Below are 24,749 nucleotides of genomic sequence, written 5' to 3' on the forward strand. Positions count from 1 at the left end.
ATCCCCCGGTGAGATGCAGGAAGGGGCGGGGGGGGGGGGGGGTGTTTCTGCAGTGGCACGCAACCACGATTCGTGCACACTTCGCCAAAGAAAACGCGAACGTGCAGAAAGTGCAAGTTCACATCAGAGAGTCACCGACTGCAGGTTCACGCCAAGTTATCTTCCGACTTTCTGAGAATAGCTATAGATGACTGAAGACGAGGCAAAGAGGTGCTCCCGAAAACCTGAGTGGGCTGTGAGAGGTGACGCAAAGCATTGTGGGTAGAAGCCTTGGTCTCCCACTCAAAGACATTTAGAAACGTACCCTTGATCTGAGGCTGCTCGCTCTCGCCTTTTGTCTCCTCTCAAATACACACACGCGCACACGCCGTGTGTGTTGGGAGTGTCCGTGCGTCTCGCGCCTTTGAAAGAACAAAGGCATTTATTTGTGGGTCCCGCGGATCAAAGCTCAGCTTTGTGACGGCCCGATTCCAAAACAGGTGCACGAGCCGCCAAGCTGTAATTCTTCTTTACTTTCATCACCTCTTAGAAAGCAGCAACATACCTTCAACAGTTTACTCAATTTATCACACCGCAGTAAAAATTCTGCTCATCAATTTTCTATAGCGTTTATCCTTGGTTTGGGAGGGGAAGTGATAAGAATGTAGCTATTCCCGTTCCGTTATCAGTTTTGCAAAAAAAATGTAACTGGATTCCATTACAGTTACAGGAAAAAACATGTAGTCAGATTACAGGTACATTTATTAAAAATGGGGATTACTTCGAGGGATTACAATTCCTACGATGAGAGAGAGAGAGAGAAAGAGAGAGAGAGAGAGAGAGAGAGAGAGAGAGAGAGCGCGGGACCGTTGCTGCATGTCGGGGAGGAGGGAACGAACGAACTGACGAGTCGTGTTCTTCACACGCGGGCAGTTTGAAAAAGCTTCACGGACGGGAGGAGGAAATGCCGACCGGTATTCACTGAAACTTACTCGGAGCGAAAGATTGAGCTGAGAGTCCATCGGCATGCTACGCGCTGTAGCTTCTTGCTAGCTAGCCCGCTAGCCTACAACCATAATGTGAGTTACACCTTCCAAACAAATCTTCCTCCCACCAATTCACTATTTAAACATCATACACAACATATACACAGCAAAACTTGTGACTGGGATAAAAGTTCATCTATCTATCTATCTATCTATCTATCTATCTATCTACCCGGAAGGGTATCTGCGCAATTTAAATATGGCGCTTGGTGCCCGGTTGGGGACAGGTGGGAGGGGTCAGGTGGAACAAACCATTACAGAGCCTAGGAGGTGTGCTGTGATTTTATCATTAAAATATTACGTTCCAATCAACAGTTCTCTAGCTTGTTTAATTAACTTCAGACTCATAGATGATCGCAGTGGACATGACATATTTGCGTGTCTAAACCAATCAAATCATTTGGATGATGTCAACACTTCTGGTACATGATTGGATCCTAGCTAACCAATCACAATCGAGGGTTAATTTGCATGATGTTTACAACACATTACAGCCATACCATCCTGGCGTCCACTATAACAAATAAAAACATAAGATAACCACCCCAAAAAAAGTCCATGTTGTTCTTATGTGGAAAAAATCTGTCAAAATCTGTAAAAAAAAAAAAAAAATTTAAATGCCGGTCTGCAGGGACTCAAATTCGGGCTGCCTCAGCAACCCACCCCCTGATTTTTATTGGGTGAAGGAATGAAATACATTAACTCTTTGACCGCCATAAACGTTATAAAACGTTTAGCATAAACCTAGGGAAGGGCGCCGAGGACGTTAAAAGACATCCCCTATGTTTTTTTTTTTTTTTTTTTGAAAACGGGTGCAGGCAAGCCTTGGGCAGCTGTGCTGAAAGTATCAGGCAGATCTGATTAGTAAAAGACTCGTTTTGGCCCCTAGAGGGCAGCGATGACTCTCTTTGCACAAGGTTGGATGGGCCGCCCACCGTGGGCGTCAGTAGAAGACGTGAGGCGGAGCTAGAGTGTTGAGGAGACAATGGCTGGTCAAGCCACAATGGCTGACCAAGCAACCGGTTGCAAGCAGCTCACGCTTGAGCATTTTTTTCAAAGACGGAAAGCATCAATCAATACTAAAAAGCGCATTGATGTCGACGATGATGATGACTCCGAGCTTGACGCCAAAGTTGGAAGCCTTGACGCGACTGTTATGATCACGTAGTAAGCCTCACCGGCTAAGCGCGGCTAGCGCGGCTAGCGCGGCTAGCGCTGCTAAGGCCGGAAAACGCGCACAATAGCCGACCGGGTACTTCTACACAATCGGACATTCGATCGGGCGATGGAGAGTTGGCATCGACCAATGCAGATTGATGATGATGGTGAATCCTGAGGTTGACGCCACAGTTGGAAGCCTTGACGCGACTGTTATGATCACGTAGTAAGCCTCACCGGCTAGCGCGGCTACCGCTGCTAACGCCGGAGCTTTCACATGCGGACATTTTGTCGGACAATGAAGAGTACCCCGAGTCCAATGCATATTCATCGGAGGAGCGGGTACAGTCTGATCACGGAGAAGACACTGGTTCTGGACTACGATGCCACCATGAATGGAGTGGATAAAATGGATCAGAACATCTCTTACAACCCGGTGTAGCAACTGAAGGACACGAGGAAGCGAGACGTAACGAAACCGTAGCATGATCCTGATATTAGACTTGATGGCAACACACACTGCAGTATATACTTGCTATTCCCCGGAAAAAACGGCCTGCAAGAAAGTGGAGCACGCGAAGAGGCAATCTGTTGTGCAAATGCTGTTGCGTCTCCTTGCACGCAGGAGAGTGTTACACAAAGAAAAACTGTCGTTGAAACATCCACATATTTGTAAATAGCACCACAGTTGCACACATTTGTAAATAGTTTGCCAAATTGTTGTCAAATTGTTACACTGTTGAATGTAAATAAACGTATTTTGCTATCAAAAAACACTTTTTCATTCTTGGTGGTAGTGTTTTATAGAAGTAAAGCACTATTTAGGTGTTTGTGGCATCATTCATGGACAAAAAGAAGTGTAAAATTCACTAGAATGCATGAAATAATATCGTTTCACTAAAAGCTTGATTTCTCCGTATTTTGGTCCAAAACAGGCGAAATTAATAGCAATGATATCCACCCCCCCTCCTAATCTTTAGCTTAGCATCTTCGACTTCAACCAGGGAACCTTTTTTTCTCTCTTTTAACTCATTCACTGCCATTGACGGCTATAGATGTAAAAAAATCATTTAAACTATTTATTTTAGTTTAACACCCCCCCCCCCACACACACACACACTTTTGTTAACAAGAGTATGAAAACCTGACGCCCCTAATTAAACATATTAAAAATTTGTCAATTAAAATTTTTAATAGTATATAGTTGATAGTTGACTCACAATTTATCAATTTTTTTCTTGTTATAAATGTACAATAAAAATGTTTTTCTAGGTTTTCATAAAAAAATGAAATGAAATGAAAAAAATGTTAAACTAATAGAAATTGTTCACATGAATTTTTGACGTCTATAGCCGTCAATGGCAGTGAATGAGTTAATTAGCCCCTCCTGTGTACAGTTTTATAGACGTTCCTAAAATGTGAAACCAGAAACAGTATTTTTGTCAAGCTTTTGTTTCGATCTGCCAAACCGTAACCATCAATGATACAGTAAGTTGTGTTTCTTCATGTTGTTTGTTACAAAACAATCACGTCTTTAAAGTACATTGACATGCTCTTTATTCACGACATGATCGCTCTTGTAACATTAGATGCATCCGCTTTCTCACACGGTCGACATTCTAATAGGTGGCTGACACCAATAAACGTGTCCAACATTTTTGACAAAACAGGCAGGAACAAAAAACAAGTACAGTAACGCACATGCTCATGAGAACTTTGTCAGCTTTTCATAATGAAAATGATTGCCCTTGCACAGGCGGGCTGATGATATTATCGTGCTTATACATACAATTTCCAGCTAAGTATCACCATGTTATTTACAGGTGCGGAGGTATACATAGACTTACACGGATGTGTTGCATTCTATGTACAATTAACAAAACATTTCATTTAATTTTTTAATGAAACCTGCTATGCTTTTATTCAAAACTGGAAATATCTGAGAATAAACATTCACACATACTGTATTGTAGATCTAAATTTGACTCTTTTTTTTTTTCTTTCTTAGTCAATAAGGCATGTTGAACAATGTGGATCAGTAGACAATTACGACGAAACAACGAAAAATACAATAGATGTAGATTGAAAAATGACGCTTGTTTTTAAAAGTGCATTAATAAGTGCAAAAAAAAAATAACGGATACATCCTGGATGTTCATGTTGCAAAAAATATGCATATTGCATAGCCATTGCTGGCAAAGTGCCATCAATGCTCAACATATTCACGCCGTTCACAGTGAACAAGAAAGCTGTCCAAAGTCTCAGCTGAGAATGTTATTGTCTTACTTGCATATATATTTTTTTAAATATTTATATATATATATTTCTGTGGATGACTGAGTATGCATATGTCCTTATGCGTGGGTATAGTTTGGGCTACCTAAATGCTGTCGATCGGTTTCACAGTTGCAAATCCGCATGAATCCCAAGCTCGCAGCATCAACTGGATCATTAAAATCAGCAACTTGCCGAGGAGGTTTCATAAAACCACACAGTGTTTTTCTCATTTCTTGCTGCCTCCCCTCCGAGCGACTGAAAGACAAAAACAGTAGCGGAGGCAATAATCAGGAAATCATCTCACACTCACAATGGGATAGCATCAAAAATAAAGTCAAAGAAAACATATATGCACTTACTGTCTCACATTCCTCGTGAGTCATCCTCTGAGCTGGATTGAGGAGAATGCACACAGCTCCGGTCCTCCTGAGTCTGTTGTTACCAAGTTTGGCCAGCAGAGGGTAGCAAGAAGAGAAAAGGAGGAGGAGAGTGATGCAGGAAATGAGAGGATGAAGAAAACCCTTGAAAAGCAAAGATATTCCTCGTCACAGTTTCATTTAAAGCTGCAAACTTTTTTCTTTTTCTTTTTTTTTTTTAAATACGTCATCTGACACTTTTTTACGTTCCTTCCAGAATGTATCTCTATTATAGCAGATTTGTGAATTATTACAGGTTTTTATGGAATGAGATGTTCCAGGTGTGCAGCTTTAATTATGGCGTGACTGTCCACTTTAGTGCACGATTCAATTCTCACTAATGCATTTTGTCAGCTCAGACGCGCTAAAAGCCACTAAAGCCAATAAGAACACAATCTAAAACTCTTAACATGGCAGGACAATTGAAATGTTGCGTAATGCGAAATCGTAAAAAGGCGAATGACAGCTCTTCAGAAGCTGCCGGTGGGAGACTTTAAACAGATTTGAAAGTGCATTCAGAATCAGAACTGTGTGTGTAAATGCAGAGACACTCTTGCTGAGCTAAAATGCTAAATATTGAAAATAAACCAAAACTATGAAGTGAACACATCACCACCAGCGAGATGCCGATGTGACGTCATTGCTGCCTTTCTCTTCGTAACTTTCATCCACCAACATTTCAAAACAGTAAAGGCCCCAATTTTTAAGATTTTTTTGGGACAGTTTGTAACTCTATTTTGTTATGCCTTGTTTATTTCGTGTGTAATTCCACTGTCAGCCACCAGATGGCAACACAATAAGTTTGAAAGAAGAAGAGTGAAAACAGGAAGTATTTTAAACCCAACCTAGTTTTTGCTGAAGATTATTATGGCACTGTTAGGTTGTCCCAGTTCCCAGTCGCCCCGCCCCTTCGCGCCCATGTCCCACACTTCCATGCATGATGTATTTTGTGAGATGTCTCACAGATGATTCAATTTAGAAAAAAATCCATCCGTAAAAATCAGCGTACTTTTGTGAATATTGAATTGGTGGTAGATTATTGTATGCAAAGTTAAAATGAGCATAATAATAGTATGTAGGGCAACAGCTTTTAAATGCTACTGATTGCTCCATCTATCAATCATCTAAAAATAGATTTTAAGATTATTAACTCATTCACTCCCAGCCATTTTCACTGAAGCAACCCCCTTCGCTCCCGGCTGTTTTACTGGATTTTCGCTGATTTGGCAAGGCCCACAGAATATTCTGTTCTATTGCTATAAGAACATGGAACCGACCAAAAGAAAGATTAGAGTCTCTTCTTTCATCAGGAAAAAAAGTAAATTTGTATCAGTTTTTGTTTTGCAGAAATTAGCATTAGAATATAGCTAAGTTTCATCATTATTCACAAATCTGTTCAAAACAGTGAGGATAAGAGATTTTTGCAACATGGCCCTGGCTGATCGTATACCCTGCTGCCACCTGCTGGCCATTTTTTGTAATAACTACCTTTGCTTTAAGCGACCTCTTCGTGTCAGAAGCTGTATCAAAGCCTTCTGTATGCTCTAGCATGAAAAATAAATGTTTTGGGGACCATGGCAATATTTAAAATAGAACGTTTTTATACAATTTTGGGAGCAAATGGGTTAAACGCAAAAACATGCATGTGAGCTAAATATATTATTTTTGTTCACCTGGGGATACCATCCTCACATTCTACTGTGGTAACTGTGACTTTGAATGTGTACGGCTTTAAAAATGATCTCTACGAAGCTTTGAGGCAGAGATTTAGCTTCAACCTATTTTGTATTCGACTTATTGAAGTTATTGAAATCATTGCTAAATAATTGCAGCCTAAACTATGCATTTGAATGACTGTCTCTCAACATTTACTCAATCATAGCTATTTTATATATACTGTATTTGAACATTTCAGCACTTCTGAAGAGCCACAAGTCCAAGCGCTTCTTTCCTATAGCGGTGTGCTGGCATGTATGATCAGTCCGGTACGTCAAACGACTCCAACTTCTATGCCGGTGACTTACAGTGTAGCTTGAGCTCGAGTTTAGCTTACGACGGCCAAGAACAGGAGAGTACACCCAATATCTGCCATCTGCATACTGACGGTCGGATGAATGGATGGATGGATGGATGGATGGATGGATGGATGGAGTCACGCACGCACACACACGCACACACACGCACACACACACACACAGAAAAATGGGATGAGCAAAGCAGATGCATAAAAGCAAAAAAATGAAGTGAAATTAAAAACAACTGTAAATGGTGGTATGATAATGAGCCCTGTATAATTTTGACCGGGCGTATGAAGACAGATGTAAACGTCATGCAGTGAATTATTATTTTTATTTTTTTGCTGATGCATTGATAACAGCAACCGCTGGCAGTGGCAGCCTCATGCTTGAGAAACTCCCCTAAGCGCGTGCACACCGTAATGCAAGCCCTCCTTTCCTTCTCACCATCATAACTCTATCACGCTGTCCTGACTGTGCCGCTGCAAGGAGACCCAGCCGAGCAAAGAAATGCAAAAGGAAGCAAAGACTCACTCTCTTGCTGCAGTAAGCCACTGAAACTAACAGTGGACAAAAACAATCACAATTATTTTCAATTGGCAACTCGATCAGCAGTCTCCAACCACGGGGCCGAGAAATTCAACCATTTTTTTTTTCTCATGTGCGTCCATACCGCATGTGCCACTGTATACATATTGACTCATTCACTGCAATTGACGGTTATAGATATAAATTCATTTTAACTATTTCTATTAGTTTAAAAAAAATCTCACTTTTTTTAACAAGAGTATAAAAACCTAGATTTTTTTTGTGTACATTTAGAACAGATATAAAATGTGTGATTAATCGTGAGTTAACTAGTGAAGTCATGCGATTAATTACGATTAAAATCCTGACGCCCCTAATTTTTAATAATCTTTTCTTTAAATAAATAAAATAACTTTAATTATTTTTATTTTTATAGAAAAAGATTATTAAGAATTAGGGGCATCAGGCAATTACAATTTGTAATCGTAATTAATTGCATGACTTCCCTAGTTAACTCATGATTAATCACAAATTTTACAATACAATAAAAAAAATTATAGGTTTTCATAACTCGTTAACAAAAGTGGGAAAAAATGTTAAACTAATAGAAATAGCTCAAATAAAATTTTGACGTCTATAGCCCTCAATGGCAGTGAATGAGTTAAACTGCTCATCTCGGTCATGCGATACGGTAGCAAAAAACGTAAGCCCATAAACTAGCAAATTTGAATGAAGTAAAATGAAAAGGCCAAATGATGAGCCAAAAGAAGAAGCGTTTATCGCTACAGGTGATTGGCTCTACATAACATTTGGCCAGAGGCACAAACGAGGCAACGAAGCCTTCAACTCTGCTTTGGCAAACCAACATTAGAAGACAAGACAGGATTAAAATCAAGGCTGATTTTCTCAAGCAGGGGTCGTCAGCCTCTTTGAAAATGAGAGCTACTACTTGGGTACTCACAAATGCGAGGGGCTATCAGTTTTATAAACACTTCTAACCAACCCCAAAAAAGAAAGAAAGAAAAGAAAAGACAATTATAGGATTATAGGCTATACACTTGTATATTGTCATTTCTAAATGAATAAAATGAGCTCTCATTGGTGAGCTATTTTTAGAACAGGCCTGCCTGCAGCCATGTTGGTGACCCCTGAACTTGAGAGTGCCAAAAAAAAACACTGTTTCCATTTCCAACATATCATCTTTGTGAATGAAGCGGCATTTTCTGCAATGCTTCTGAATGGCAGGTGTGACCAGAACTACATTACAAACTCCACCGGGAATACGTAACACACTGCCCTTAACTCTGAGTATTTTTAAACATTCCATTTTTTTTGTTAGCACATCCAAATATTGCTTTACGTGAAAGCTGTCAGTCAATGGTACGAAAAAGATTGGCGACTGCAAGATGGCCTCTTCAAGTTTCTCTGTCTCCCAGTTTTCAAATGGAAAGTCAACAACTTTCTTTACAATAATTTAGTCTATGCGCCCCCACAAGTCTAAACCCAGTATTCCGATTAACATTGTGTTTTTGAAATATGAATTGAGGAGAAAAATGCACCCACGGCCGCCCCCTGAGATGGATGAAAAAAGGTGGATTTTCGCTGCTTTATTAACTCATTCACTGCCATTGACGGCTATAAACGTCAAAAATTCATTTGAACTATTTCTATTAGTTTAACATTTTTTACTACTTTTGTTAACAAGAGTATGAAAACCTAGAATTTTTTATTGTACATTTAGAACAGATATAACAATTTTGTGATTAATTGTGAGTTAACTAGTGAAGTCATGCGATTAATTACAATTTTAAAAAATGAATCACCCCTTGCCCCAAATTTCTAATAATCTTAAAAATAAAAAAAAAAGAGAATTTATGGCAGTGAATGAGTTAATATTCCACAAACAATTTTAACTAATTCCCTCCCAGCCATTTTTACTGAAGCAATCCCTTTGCTCCCGGCTGTTTTACTGGATTTTGACCGATTTTGCAAGGCCCACAGAATATTGTGTTCTATTGCTATAAAAACATGGAACCTACCAAAAAGAAATATAGTCTCTTCTTTCATCAGGAAAAAAAAAGTATATTTCTATCTGTTAACATTTTGCATCAATTAGCATTAGAATATAGCTAAGTTTCATCATTATTCACAAATCTGTTCAAAACATTGAGGGAAAGAGCTTTTTTGCAACATAGCCCTGGTTGATCTCTTATACTCTGCCGCCACCTGCTGGTCGTTTTTTTTGTAATAACTACCACTGTTTTAAGCGACCTCTTCGGGTCAGAGGCTGCGGCAAAGCCTTCTGTATGCTCTAGCATAAACCCCCCCATAAAAAACGTATAAATATGTTTTTGGGACCATGGCAATATTTCAAATAGAATGTTTCGGGGAGCAACTTCCCCCATATCCCCATATTGAAAACACACACAAATAGAGCGAGGATGAGAACTTACAAAGTAGATATCAGAAACCTGCACCTCCCCATCCAGTGAGTTGTGGCTGCTGGAGACAGACAGCTGATTGCACGCGTCCCGTGGCACCGGAGTGCTCATTGGCTCGCCTGCAGGGAGATGAGGAGAGGAACCTGCCATGTAAGAGGATGCGGGTCGGACGGGGGTAAACGCCGAGGTCGGCTGCAGCGTGCTCGCATTTGGGGCCGAAGGGTTCGCCGGAGTGGAACGTGTGGGTTGCGCGGCCGGGTGAGGGAGCGTGCGCGTGAGGGGGGAGGATGGAGAGGTGAGTGCTTTGGTGGAGGGGCGGATAGAAGAGGAAAATGTGGAGGAGGACTGGCAAGCTGATTGAGCGGCGGTGGAGGAGGACAGGAAGGTGGGAGGAAGGGTAGACGAGTAATGTGCGGATGAGGGATTGAAAGGAGGAGGATTGGATGGAGGAATGGCGCCGGGCTGATTGTCAGCTGGCGAGGTTGCTTCTGTCCTCTGCGTGAGCTCTGTGCTGGATGGAATTTTACTGTAAGAAACGAGACAACGTTTATTTATTTATTATTATTATTTTTTTAATTGTTATCACGCTAAACGATGTGCGTGTACCTGAGCTCAACTTCTACTGTTATGGTCTCCTGTTTCTTCTCATGAACTTCAACAATCTCTTTGTGGGACCTAAAATGATACATGATGGCACATAGTAAACAGAATCATACTGATTAGCCGCTGCTAGTAAGATTTCAATGTTTTTCCCTCACTTGGCCACATTAGGTGAGAGAATTAGTCTCCGGCAGCGTGGGCGCTCGGGCGTATCGAAGGGGGTGGTGGGCAAGGAGTTGTCAGAAGAGAGCGTGGTGGCAATGGATGCCGTGGTGGCGTCTTCAAAGGAGGGGGGCGTGCAGGGAGGCTCTCTCTCTAATTGGCAAACACAAAATAGGTCGGATAATGATGAATTAACAAACAGAGCTCCCATTTTATATTTAATTACTAGAGAGTTTTTTTTCAGAACATTTCCGAAAGAGAAGTCGATCCACTGACGGGCGAGCTTAGCAGAGAGACACGAGCACAGGGCGGCGGTCTTTCATTTGGATTCTTGGAGCGATTGCAGCGCCGCTGATGACAGCTCTGGAATTCAGGGGGATTTATACAGACTGGGCAAAACTTGCAATGTTCCGCTGTGCCCAAGGAGCATGTATTCTTGTTACAGAAATGGATACGCTGGGAAGGTGGAATCGATGAACATTTAGTGATATGACCTACATTCAGAACACGCAAGCCAAGTAAAAACAGGACAATTACGATTTTTAATCCATTTGAATATATTTAACCCAACAAACATTTATTTAAAGTAGGGGTGTCAGGCGATTGAAATTTGTAATTGTAATTGTAATCGCATGACTTCAATAGTTAACTCAAAAAAAATAAAAAAATTGTATGTTATGTTATATGTTAAACTAATAGAAATATGGCTGCATCTTTTAGCCACTGATACAGTAATTTCATAATAATTCATAATATTTAGTTGAAATTCAAAAGATGTACTGCACTGTAAAAAAAAAACTGTGTGATATTGATTTGTGTTGAGGTCATTTTTCTGCCATTAGATGGCATAATTGCATTTGTAAGACGATGACAGCGCAGCACATTTTTCTTTTCTTTCTTTTCCTTTTTACTTGTGAAATTCTTCAAATTTTTTAAATTGTAAAAATACACCTTGACGAGCGTCTCCACAAATATATGCATTATTATTTAAATTAATTCCTGCTAAATTTTGACGTAAATGTGTCTGCTGTGTTGCGACTGGAATTCTCCTAGGCTCATTACTCGCGCGTTAAAAAATGAGTGCCGTTAAAGGAACTTACACTCAAAATGAACTCACTAACTTTGACACCCCTAATTTAAAGGTTTCATTTATTCAAAAATAATTCCTGTGCAAACTATTCAGACAACAATAAAGTATACTGATTCTAAATCCGTTTTAACACAAACCTATCAATCATTGTTTGCGCTTAAATGCCACAATGAAGTCGTTGGTCGCTATTGTAATTGTCTTGTAAACCAGCCATCCAACATTGTGCCACTTGTGCAAAATTACAACTAACATTAACATTTGGATGTAACAGAACATAAAAACAACAACTTTTAATAATCCAGAAGACAAAACTCGATTTCACAATTTAGCTAATTTTCAAAGATTCGATTCCTAAAACTGACGATTAATCGAAGTAATTCGATTTATTGCCCAGCCCTACTCTTATGTATGCACTTCTTGTTTGGGAAAGTTTTGCTTGTACTTTATTTTGTTGGCACTGCTGCTGCTGCTGCTGTTGCTGAGCTGTTCTTTCTCCGGAGGATCAATAAGGGTTGACTTTATCCCATTTAAACCGAAAATGGAACGCTCAAGTGGAGACGATTTAAGTTAATAGTGTGCCAAAGTTCACAAAGAAACAATGCAAATACAAAGGGAAAAAAAACCAGCCCTTCATCTCAAGTTAAAGTTTAAGTACTGAGAGCGGTGAGCAGCAGCAGGGGCGGCGCTCGGGAATCATTTGGTGATCTAAACCCCCCCCCCCCCCCAATTCCAAACCCTAATGCTATCTTTTCACTTGTGCTACTTGTGATTGCTGTCAAGTTATTGTTGGATCAAAATGAGCTCTATGAGACAGAAAGCAGATGTTGAACGAGCGCAGCCTACCGCTGTCCTCCAGCACCAGGAAGCTGTGAGGTCCTCGCAGGCTCTCCAGGCTGTCCGGGTTTTCTTGCCTCTCATCACTTTGCGACGGACGCCGGCCGGCTGACATCGATCCACCAGCACTGGACTTTAACATGGAGAGAGTTCCTCGACCCCTTTTGGAAGGAGATGGTCTCAATGCTGTGGAAGGGAAGGACGTGCACGAAGGAAGAAATCTTATCTCGGATTGCGGTGCAATTTCATTTGTCATTTGCAAACTCACAGCAACTCCTCCTGAAGACAACGTCGCTACAGAACTTGTAGAAGCGCTCAGCGTAGAAACCCGGCCTGTGAACGGACACGGTGTCCTGAGGGTCGTTAAAGGAAAATAAATGACTGATATCAGCGCAGTGTTTTATGTGCGCCGCATCAAAGACATACTAAAATAAATGAGGCAGTTGCACTTTTATCAGCTTGATTTGTTTGAGCGCTACGTGCGAGGCAAAGCTACTCACCCCGTCGTGGATGAGAGACTTCCAGGAGTGCTCCAGTTTCTTAATCAAGCTGTAAGATAATTGAAATATTTAGGTCAACTACTTGACTTATCCAAGGCATTCAATTGCTAACTTATGAGAATCAAGTGCTAAAAGTCACACTATAGATTTGAATACAGCAAGTAGAAAGCTGGATTCATTTATTTGGCCTTTCATATCTCTTGTATGGCTCTCATTCGTTTGTAATGAGCAATGCAGAAATGCCAAGATCTGATTTGATCTAAATTCCTTACACATGTGACTGAATGTTGGCCTGAGTCGAATTACAGTAAGATCTGCAGTGAATAGCGAAAAACTGTGAGTATTTTTTTTCCCCGAATTGCCTTTATTAACTCATTCATTGCCATTGATGGCTATAGACGTCAAAAATTCATTTGAACTATTTCTATTAGTTTAACATTTTTTCCCACTTTTGGTAACAAGAGTATGAAAATCTAGATTTTTTTTATTGTATTAGAACAGATATAACATTTGTGATTAATTAATTGTGAGTTAACTAGTGAAGTCATGCGATTAATTACGATTAAAAATTGTAATCGCCTGGTGCCCCTAATTTCTAATAATCTTTTCTTCTTCTTCTTCTTCTTCTTCTTCTTAATCTTCTTAATCTTTCTTTATTTTTAAATAAAAATAAAAAAAGATTAAAAAAAAAGAAAAGAAAAGGTTATTAAAAAATTAGGGGCATCAGGCGCTTAAAATATGTAATCGTAATTAATCGCATGACCACAAATTTTCTCTTGTTAACAAAATGGGATTTTTTTTTAAACTAATTGAAAGTTAAAAAGATTTTTTTACGTTTATAGCCATCAATGGCAGTGAATGACTTAGTAGGTTAAACCAAAAATGTAGCCTTTACAATATTAACACTACACATTTGATAAAAAAAAATTAAAAAAATTGTTTTTAAAGCAATGTTGCAGACTCTCCGTTATATCCACAAACAACCTAGCTAAACAAGCTCAATTTAGCCACTTAGCTCACTTCTAGAGCTAATTCCTTAGACCAATTGCTGTACTACTTTCATATTTAGACGGTGCTTTGCTGCCATCTTGTGGCATCTTTAGGCATTCCAGGATACACACACACACACACACAAACACAAAAAAAACGAGACTAGAAACTCTCCGTAACTTCAACTAACAACCCAGACTAAAGTTAGCTTGTGTTATCCGACAGATGTATCACTTCAATATACTTCTTAGACACCATTTACTGTTTGCCTATTTAGCCTATACTTTGACACCATCTTGTGGCATCTTAGGCCATTACAGAAAGAGCTCCAAAAACATGAATAGGTGATTTTTTTTCCTTCAAAAAATAACTAAAGATAAGTTTTATAGAAAAAATGCAAATAAAACGAAACAACAAAATTTGTTTGGAGTATAGTGACTACTATACTCCAAACATACCAATACAAAGTTACTAAAATCTGACTTACATCGATTTAGTTGTTTCTAAAAAAGTCAAGGGATTTCCTAAATGACTGACCTCTAAAACACAACGTTTAGAAAAGTTGTTAAAATTCTCACAGTGTCCCAAAGTGACTGTCTTTCGGCATCAATAGCAAATGAATCATTAAAATACGTGACTTATACCGACCGATAGGACTGCAGAATGTCGATGATACCGATGAACAGGAGGAGGCGCTCTCCTTTGACTCCCACAGCTGGAATGCCACCCATTCTGCAACAGAGGGGAAAAGTTAGCATCGTGTGTGTGTGTGTGTGTGTGTGTGTGTGTGTGTGTGTGTGTGTGTGTGTGTGTGTGCGCGCGCGCGCCTTGTGCGACTTACGTGTCATCATGGTCGAGCGTTTCCCTGCATGTAGACCCTCCCTGTATAGACTCAATTGCCGTGGAGTACAGCGCTCTCTGTGCAGCAGGCCGCATTTCATCCACGCCACCTGCTGGCGAACCCTGGGACTGATGCTCTCTCTGCGCTTGCGTCTTGTTGTGGACCCCAAGGAGCAAACTGTAGTCCATTATTTTAAAACTCTCCAGTACCTAACATGAATGAAACGCACACAAATCAAAGAAGGTGATTATGTTTATGGCTTTTCCATTATTTTACTGGTACTGAAAATTGTGAAGGGCGCATACTTTCAAGTCGTTCACTTACCAGACAGTCTCTTTGTAGGGTTTTGACCAGAGCACTGTATGTGTCCTGGTCCAGACTGAGGCCCTCGGGGACATCATTAAGGAAGTCCAGATCTTTAAAAGTGGGTTTGTTTTTCTCCCGTTCCTTCTTAGACGCTCGCCTCTTGTAAGTGGAGCCCTTCAAGTCAAATTTAAGGTGCATGCGTACAGAGCGCGGTAGAATATTGTTCATCACCACAACTCGGATATTTTTACCCCCACACTGGACACAATAGAGACCAAAGAACTTTGGCAGCAATGTCCGAGGGTTCTGGTTCAAGTTCTGGGAAAGGACAAGGTAGAGACATTTTACGTTTTTTTTTCTTTTTTTTTCTCAGTGGAAAAATGTATAAATGATCAATTGGTCCACTTTTTTCTTGCACCTGCTGGACAGCGTGACACATCCACAAGGTCTTAGCTCATGTTGCTGTGCCTTAAGCCTGTTAAGGAGTACTTAGCTTGGTCCAGCCCCTCTGCTCTTGTCTAGATGCAGTTTGGCAGATTGTCCAACTACAACTACAGTATGCTTATGATTGGCTAATTTTCCTAACCTATGAAAAGTGAGCGTGTCGACTGGGACTTACCATGTAGTAGCCAGGGAGCAGTTTCTGTAGAAACTCTGCCTCCTTGTGTTGGACAGTTTTGATGATGAACTCATCATCACGTGTCACGTAGAAAATGGAGCCGCTAACTCCTGGATTGGTCAACTCAATCAGTGGCTCGTTGCAGACGGAATACTGGAAAGGAGCGCACAAAAGCACGCACAGACCATAAAACCCAGGCAAGCCGTCTTTTCCTCATGGTTTTTTTTCAACTTGGAAACTCGGAGCGCTAAGTAGCGAACCGCCAGGCTTCTCATTCTATTCCCCCTCTGTCGGTCATTGTTATTTTGTATTTCTCGGACGGGTTGTGACCGTGAAGACATATTTCTTGTGTTTTTACATACTTGGCCAATAAATCTGATTCTAGATCGAGATTGAACTCTTGAGAATATAAATACTTTTTTTTCCCCCAGCTCTATTCAAACCAACCCCAGCAAATGCAAATGACAGAAACTGTCTGCTTGAGTTAAAAAAAGAAAAGAAAAAAGGAAGCTGTAGTCTGCTAATCTCCCACCGGCACAAGCGGCCAGCATGAGCTTAAATGCTGCAGCCAAGTGCAGCATGTGTCTGCGCATGTATGCAAATGCGCATCCCCACATACGTGTGTGACAGCACGTGAAACGGCTCTGCTTGTGTCACTGCAGATATCTGCATGTCATTGCGTACGGTTAGGGGTGTTCTATTTGACACCTCAGAGATAATTTCACACAAATCGGCACTATATTTAGCTCATCACGGAGTGAGCGCTATTACGCCGCTATCATGAAATCTATCAGGCGCATGAAAGAAAATTGTGTAGATCTCTGAAGTGGATTAAATGATCAGTTCAAGCCTTGTTAATTGCTGCTCGAAGCATCAATGGTGACTGATGCTGTTTTTATGCTTTGCAGTGCAACAAATTAAAATGCAGAGTTTCACCCGGTACAGATGCACACTACTGGTCAAAAGTTTAAGAACAACCCGAGATGTTCCTCTCTTTTGGTCCCCTTTTCTTTTTTATGGGAAGTAAAGCAGTTCACATCAAATGGATTGCTTCCAAATGGTACAAAGTGAATGGGCGAACTGCCAGGTATTAAATAATAATAATAAAAATAACGGACTTAAAACCAATTGAAGCTGGTTTGAGATTAACTGGAGAGAAGTGTGAAAGCAAGCAAGTGCCACATATGGGAACTTCTGGATCAGAGCTGGGAAGAATTTACAGCAGAATATTTGATTTCCATTGTAGAATGGACAAATTGTGTTCTGCTGTACAGCAACAGCACCTGCCCGAGGTAAGGATGTAACGATAACGGCAATATCGTGATATTAAAACTGCCACAATATCGTCGTTGTCATGTCACAATATTAAAAGCAGAACCTCTGTTAAAAAAGTCAAGTTGATTTCCATTTGTGCAGTTCTAGCACCCTCTGGTGGTTAGTTTTTTAATGCGGTTTAATTTTCACAAGGCATGTTTTGGCCCTTCTATGTTTAAAATCCACACTAATGGTCAGATGAAGGGGGACGTAATATGCTTGTGAACCGAGTCAATATGTGAAGGAAATCAATGTGTGTGTGTATGCATTAGCGAGTATGGCCTCAATATTAAGTGTTATTAGAGATTGTAGGTTTTTTTTGCATTATGCATTGCTGTTATGTTTTTTTTTTTTTTTTTTACAATATTGTGAGCTTTTTTTATGTCGGCAATATCGTACTGTGATAATATTGTATCGTGATGTTTGGATTTCGTTACATCCCAAGCCCTAGGTGGCTACTTTAAGGAGTCAAAAGTTCAGAATACAATTTGGTTTATAGATTGATTTCATAATTCTATTTCAGGGTACAATGAGACATTTGACTGAATGTATTTTAGTGAAAAACAACAAATTGGTGTGTAGCGTAGCATAAAAACACGCATAAAGAAAATGGTGACTTTCCATTATTTTGTTTTCCATGCAAAAAATATATATCTATATACATGAAAGAAATGTTACTTTTTGAAATGGTACAACTTTACTTTCAACTAAAAACATTACCAGGTAGTCATCTGGCCGGATTCCAAACAGTTCCCTGAAGTAGCGGAAAGCCACAGGGGCGTACGTTTTAAACCTGAAGTCCGGAAAGTGGTGGGCTGGCGTGAGGTTGCTGCCCTCGCTGCGACGACAGGATGTACCAAACCAAAGTGGATTAGACGCCGCGCACGCTAACGTGTTTCCTGCGCATAGAGCAACGAGCGCTCACCTGGGGAAGAAGATACTTTCCACCACGTAGAAGTCCTGCATGAGCACATCCCTCTCGGGCTTGGAGCTGAGATTGCCGACAGTGTATCCAATCCCCAGTTGGATGGCCCCTTTTAAGGCGGAGGAGGAGGTCTGGGGGCGGCAGATAAAAGAAGACTGTCACATGTAAGTGGAGGGCAGCTGAGGGAATCTTGAAGCCAGGCTTGCATCGCATGACTTGAGAATCATGGACAGAATCCAAAGTGAAAACAACCACAGAGTGTCATGATAGTTTCACTCAAGAAAAGATGAGGAGGAGGGAAAGTCAACCTTCTTGTATGTTGTCTCTCCTGAGGAATCTACTCTCCTGTGGCCAATCTTCTTCTCGTGAGCTTGGCCTGCTCCAAATGGGGATGGCATCTGTATTAAAAAGATAGACTTCATCCGTATTTTTAATAACACAAGACATTGACCCATATCGAGATGAACCGGGACACTCACCTCTACGTGACCCTTTTTGGCTGGATCTACACACAAACAGTGGGGGAAATACAAGGTCCAATGTTAATGTGATCAGGCTGAAGCGGACAATTCTGCATCTATTTGTCTATTTGTCCACTTCTAACTGGTACATGCAGCAATGGTGGAATTATTCAATATTTATTCACCTGTTTCCCACCTCCGTCTCTACATGACAAATATCACCGCACTACTATTTCCAAAGGCCTTCAATAAAAGTACACAAAACGGACAAATGTATTTGAACACCTGGAGGGTTAGCAATATTGCTATGTTTTATCGGTGTTAGAAAAAATTGATTCGGCAATATATCGTGATATTACAGCACGCAATTCTCGAATCGATTCGATATGCGGCCGAATCGATTTTTATACATCATTTTTTTTATGGGAATATTCAACAAAACGTCTTACTTAGGGTAAGGATTTACACATTAAGCATGGAAGAATGTTATATTAATGGAACATTAGGCCTTAATATTTGATTTCAGTGCTGTTCAAACATGAAACAGACTGCAACCTGTTTGTTAAATGCAGTGGCTCAGTTATAAGCCTGAATTTTCAGATAAATCAATACATTTTCATACAAATCTTACAGTGTACATGTACAAGTTTACTGATTAGCATTTTCTAAATTTGAGTTTAAAAAAATCACAATAGTCAATTTATAGATTCGTATCGGGATTAATCAGTATCGAATCGAATCGTGACCTATGAATCGTGATACGAATCGAATCGCCAGGTACAAGGCAATTCACACTCCTAATCGGTGTCAAAATTAGTGTGTTAAATTTGAGTTAAAGTTCCTTTAACGGCACAATTTTTTTTAAAATTCAATTTAAATCCAGTCGCAACGCAGCAGAAACGTCCACGCCAAAATTTTGTAGTAATAAATCTAATAATAATGTCTATATTTGTGGAGACTGAGGTCAACTGGGTTGTATTTTAAACATTTTAAAAATGTGCAGAATTTGACAAGTTACTTTCTGTTAAATTAGATTCATTAATATGAAAAGAAAAATGCACTGAGCTGTCACCAACCTTACAAATACAATTATGCCATCTAGTGGCAGAAATATGACCTCAACACAAATCAATATCACACTTGTTTTCAACAGTACAGTACATCTTTTTAATTTTAACTCAAGTATATGAATTGTGAAATTACTGTATCAATGATTAAAAGATGAAGCCATATTTCTATTAGTTTCAATTTTTTTCCACTTTTATGTTAACAACAGTATGAAAATTTAGGAACAAATATTTTATTGTACATTTAAAACAGATATAACGTTTGTGTTTAATCGTGAGTTAACTACTGAAGTCATGCGATTAATTATGATTAAAAAATGCAATCGCCTGAAACCCTCTAGTATGCATCGAGAAATACAACAACTTTTATCAACCTTATTACTTAACTCACCGGCAGAAGAGTTCCGTGTTTACGTTTGATATTCCCAAACAAAAAAGCCAAGGAGTTAAATGTCAATGAAAAGGGAACCGGACGAGAGCAGTTGACACTCTTCCGATTTCTATTCTTGCAAGAATCACATTGGTGCTGAGGAGGTGAAACTCTATTGGATTGTCTTGCTCCTTAATCTGAGTCCCACCATTGGCTGACGTCTGGAGATCACATTGCTACCCAACCACACACACACACGGATTAGGGGATGTCAGTCCAGCCAACAAGAAGATTGTTCTGTTGTTTGGCTCGCATGGCAATAGAAAGCAAGAGAGCAGCGATGGAGGAAGTCAAATGGAAATTAATTAATCGACTTCCAGGAACAACAAACTGCTTGCTTTGCATCATCATGCTAAATTTTTGGGGGCCACGCCCGGGTGAAGATTAAGTACAAAGTAGGGATAATGAACTTTTAAGCCATGTTGAAGCAAAGCGTTTGCAGCAGATGTTGCTCCATCAACAAAACAAAAATAACTTGTCATTCTTGGATATGCAAATGCAACAATGCACACACACAAAAAAAACTTCAGCTCCTGATTAAAAACATCATTACAATTATTAGTCAGGTTAGGGAGCCGTAATAAATGTAACATCAGAACTCACAAGATTAAGGAATAATGAATGTGCTCTTTAAAAAGGACATCATATGGAAAATAGATGCTTTCATTGCTAGTACTGCTGTAGTTGCTAGCAATTTTTAGAAGTGTGTATTCTACTGACTATCACATCGAATAATCAAATAAAAGCGTATTTTGCATTACTAAACAAATATACGTGCCAGGAGCAAGTACTATTTTTGTCCTCTTGGGGTCGCCATCTTCACGTTCGACTGCAGTATCTGTGATTTTGAATGTGTATGGCTTTAAATGGTGCCGCCGTGCCTGGTGAGTGACGTGGGTGTCAGTGAACGAGAAGGTAAAGTAAGATGCCTACTCTGCGTATTAAAGACCGAGCGGCATTTTGTGCATAAACGTGCTTCGTGTTTGTTTGCTTACATTTGTTGAATAGAGTAATTGAAAGTGCATCCGTGGCTGTGTCTATCCTTGCCCACTTAACGAGGACATTACAATATGCTCTAATTAGCAACTGAACACTACATTCGATTATTTAACATCAGCATGTTACCTTTTTTTTTTTTGTCTTTGACACATTTGCACCAAGTCGTGCACGAGTGCGACTGTACTAATAATATTAGCTTGTATGGAAAAGCTTTGTGGCAGACATTTTGCCACAACCTCTTTTTCTGCAGTTAAATTTTTCACTGTATTATATAATTGCATACAATTATTCAGGACTACCAAGTAAATCTTTTATCTGCAAATTTCTGATGAATTGAACTTCTAATGGAAATATTTGATGGTACAATTCTATGTCACTTAGACGTGCAAACCTGCAGATTAATCCTGAGACAAAGCATAACAATGAGGATTAAGATTTGGGTAGAGGCACACGCACAGAGGATTAGGGTTAAGAAAGAATTTTATGTCGTGATGAGGTGTAAGCAAAACACAAGAGAAGCTCACTGTGCGGGGGCTGTTTTGACCATGAAATTTGAGGCTATCCTGTTGCTATAGTTTTAAAATGCATTTTGCCGTTCTGCACAAGAAGCATAATCTCGTATATTTATGATAATCATATGCAACTAATTATGCGTATACGCTGGCACATTGAATACCCTGATGTAACTCTTAATTTATGTTTGCGCCAACATCATAAAGCTGCCATATTATTATTTCTGCTTCAGTATCTACAGCGGTTCTTGGAACTGATACCAACAGGGGATTAAGCGTGTGTGGTTTATGTTATAATTCCATGTCGCGTTACGTAAGGCACTTATCAGATCTGGCGGGGAGGAGGGAAAAAAAAGGCCTGCAGTGCAAAAAGAGGAGGAGAGACTGAGGGAAGGATATTCTGTAGGGAGGTGTCAAGAACAGGTTTCATGTTCCTGAATCCACATAAACAACAACAAACCATTCCAATGCATGCAGTCCGTATGCATCTTATACCCTCCAGTAGTTTTATTCCGAGCTTTCAAGTCTTCGGTGACAGCGTTCTTTAACGAGCCAATGGGGCCATTTTGCAATAGAACACCTGCTGTGACTTAACTTGTGATACGCCTTTATCAAACAATCTAATGTATTATTCATTTGAACAGCTTCAGTGGCTCAAATTGGCATTTCCTCATGTATACTTCATATATTTTCCAATAAACTGGTTAAAAGGTGAACACATACCCACACAAAGTTCTCAATTATTCACTCATTACCTTCACCCTAACCACTACGTTGTAATTGACACACGCCATACATAGATTTACCCTTCAATCGATTATACAACAAGATGGTGATCAATTAACTTTTTTTTTTTTAAATCAAGCTCCTCAACTTCCTTCAGCACCAAAATGCCACCAGATGGTGCCAAACAAAGCCAGAGTGCTGTTGATTTGGCCTAATGAGCACAAAGTGAATTTTTAAGAAAATAACGGAGGATATGTCATGTGTCACTCAGTCAACATGAAAATGTAGCAAGTAATTCAAATGTGTTTCCTTCATTTTCTTTTTCATCGGATGTATCTGATTTTGTGTCATCTACAGAGTTAATACACTACATCATTCATGTGCAATTTTCGAAATCATTTTTTACATGGTTTTACTGTCTACAATAGTTATTTGATAAAGGAAGTAATTTTGATCATGTATATTCTATTATGCATATTCATAATCAAATTGAACATTTTCCATGTGTCCCCAAACTGCCCTTTAAAGAAACTCAAGAGTTTTTTTCCCCGTGACATGACCAACAGCAATTTGGCTTTCTTCAATGGAGGCTAAAACAGTGGATAGTTGCAAAAATAAATATGCGTTTAGATTTTGCAATTTTTATCACATTATGTGTGCTTCAGTTGGATGTTGTCAAGGTTAACATTTCCACCCCGTCTTTGTGAAATACCAAATACTATAGGCTATGTAAAAAATAAAAAAAACTTTCAGAAATGTGAAATTTGTTAAACAGTACAGAACCATCTTGCTAACTGAATCATGTCACAAGCGAAGGCTCACCATGAGCTCCTCCTAAAATGCTAACATAAACCAAAATTGTCCACCATGTCACCAAGCTCACATACTGAGTTAAGTTATAAAAGTGTGAGAGCTTGACCAATATGCATTTCAAACAGCAAAGCACATCTACTTCAGTGACTGTCTAAGTGTGATATTATATACTAGTGGTATGTACAGAAAATTATAATTCACAAATACAATTTACAACATATAAAATATATATACATGCATACACCCTGTCGTAGATTTTCTTCTTCTTCTTTTTTTTTTTTTAAATCCAGTACAGTTTTAGTACAGTACAATATATGTGCATTATATTTCCATCTTTCAACATTTTATCATATTTGCATAGTTTTTTCCCCACCCTATATTTAAGCACACTCAATGTTCAGCCTGTATAACGTCACAGTGGCATAAAACAATAAATAGTAGTACTAAATAGTACTTACTTATTTGGGGGAGTGTTCTTTTTAATAAACACTTTTTACGCTTACTGTGCTAATGTAATGTAAGCCATTGGTACTTGTGTAAAAAGTTGGAGAACCACTGAGTTTCTTAAATAACATGACCACTATCTTCTCACAGATGAATATCAATATAACCAAAAGTAACTTCAGCAAATGTGTTATTCCATAATTATCTGCGTCCCTTCACATTGTAGCAAAACCTACACATTACAGCACTACAAAATGGCGAACTCACTACTCTATTTGGGGCAATGTATCGTGTATATGGGGTGTTTCCAAAAACAACAAGCGTGTAAATGCACACCTGCGTCGGCGAGGTCCAGATGCAGACTGAGCCCAGCTTCCTCGTCATTCCTCCGGCCAGGTTCCGCAGTCACTTGGTCCATCTCCATGACGTTAGCAGAACCGGATGCGGCGGTCGGAGAAAGACCGTCACATTCCCGTCACAGGACTACAGCCTACATAACTTTGACAATGGACATGAAAAGTGGTTCAATAATACGGAACCGGAATCCAAAAAGAGTAATGAAGCGTCATCGTCGTTTCTGCCGCCCCGCTGCTACTGCGCGTCAGTTGACTCGCGACGGATGCTCGTCCACGTACAGCGACGTTACAGACCCGGTTTGAGTCTAATCACCGCGTCATCATTTCATGCTAGCACGACGAACCACATAGAAGCAGAATGTGCAAATGAAAAGATGAGACAAATTGTGTGTAGAACATCCAAGGACGGATTGAAAAGAAATGAAATGAATGAGAACACGCGCTGAATATTTCTTGTCATTGGTGGAACGTAACGAAGTCGAAATACTTCGTTACTGTTTTTAGAGTGATTGTTTTTCGGTTGACTTTTTTTTACTTCCTGCATTTTAAAAACATGTGGATACCCCTCTTTACTTTATCAAACGGTTTTTAAGTAGCCTAATAAAATAAAATACAATAAAAAACCTTCCGGGGATGAAAAACACTTACAGGTAAGGTTGTTTTATTAAAAAATATATTTCTTCACATTATGCGAGCACAATTAAAACTACAAGAGAGAAACCATTTTATAAGTTTTTTTTTTTCATTCTCATCAAAATATGCTCATTATCAAAGTGTAGTTTTTAATTCGGATTTTAGAATGTCTCATTTTAGGTCATATTAAAACCGCTATATTGTCTTATCTTTATATTAGACGAAGTCGATGCCCTACTCCCTCACAGTTGTATTATAGTAGTATTA

General features: G+C 39.5%; 1 protein-coding gene across 5 annotated transcripts; it reads right to left on the reverse strand.

Moving 5' to 3' along the window:
• Positions 1–3,723: 3,723 nt before the first annotated feature.
• LOC147180975 (phosphatidylinositol 4-phosphate 5-kinase type-1 alpha-like) lies at positions 3,724–24,265 on the reverse strand. Of its 5 annotated transcripts, none has more exons than XM_086075805.1 (18): positions 23,830–24,265; positions 18,521–18,546; positions 18,350–18,439; positions 18,042–18,172; positions 17,837–17,954; positions 15,803–15,955; positions 15,202–15,501; positions 14,878–15,086; positions 14,685–14,768; positions 13,047–13,095; positions 12,815–12,899; positions 12,556–12,732; positions 10,619–10,775; positions 10,467–10,535; positions 9,873–10,386; positions 6,901–6,975; positions 4,820–4,981; positions 3,724–4,715 (listed from the first exon to the last, which is right to left on the reverse strand). In XM_086075805.1, the coding sequence occupies exons 1-18, from the start codon at positions 23,915–23,917 to the stop codon at positions 4,641–4,643; spliced, it is 2,562 nt and encodes an 853-aa protein (XP_085931931.1). In that variant the 5' UTR covers positions 23,918–24,265; the 3' UTR covers positions 3,724–4,640. The 5 variants fall into 5 exon arrangements, 4 of the variants coding, with proteins under 4 accessions (XP_085931931.1, XP_085931948.1, XP_085931938.1 ...); XM_086075822.1 differs by having other exon boundaries at positions 4,820–4,892; positions 23,830–24,263; XM_086075812.1 differs by lacking the exon at positions 23,830–24,265 and adding an exon at positions 19,961–20,185.
• Positions 24,266–24,749: the final 484 nt, after the last annotated feature.

This window comes from Leptonotus elevatus, chromosome 1 (genome assembly GCF_054856555.1).
Source record: "Leptonotus elevatus isolate MCC_2025b chromosome 1, RoL_Lele_1.0, whole genome shotgun sequence".
Lineage (NCBI taxonomy): Eukaryota > Metazoa > Chordata > Actinopteri > Syngnathiformes > Syngnathidae > Leptonotus > Leptonotus elevatus.

Excerpts from the sequence above, each read along its gene's own strand:
- LOC147180975 (XM_086075805.1), bottom strand. The coding sequence starts at position 23,917 with ATGGAGATGGACCAAGTGACTGCGGAACCTGGCCGGAGGAATGACGAG. Across the intron at positions 17,955-18,041 it reads GAAAGTATCTTCTTCCCCAG|CGAGGGCAGCAACCTCACGC; the intron begins GTGAGCGCTCGT and ends CTGTCGTCGCAG. Across the intron at positions 14,769-14,877 it reads ACGCTCGACCATGATGACAC|AATGGGTGGCATTCCAGCTG; the intron begins GTAAGTCGCACA and ends CCTCTGTTGCAG.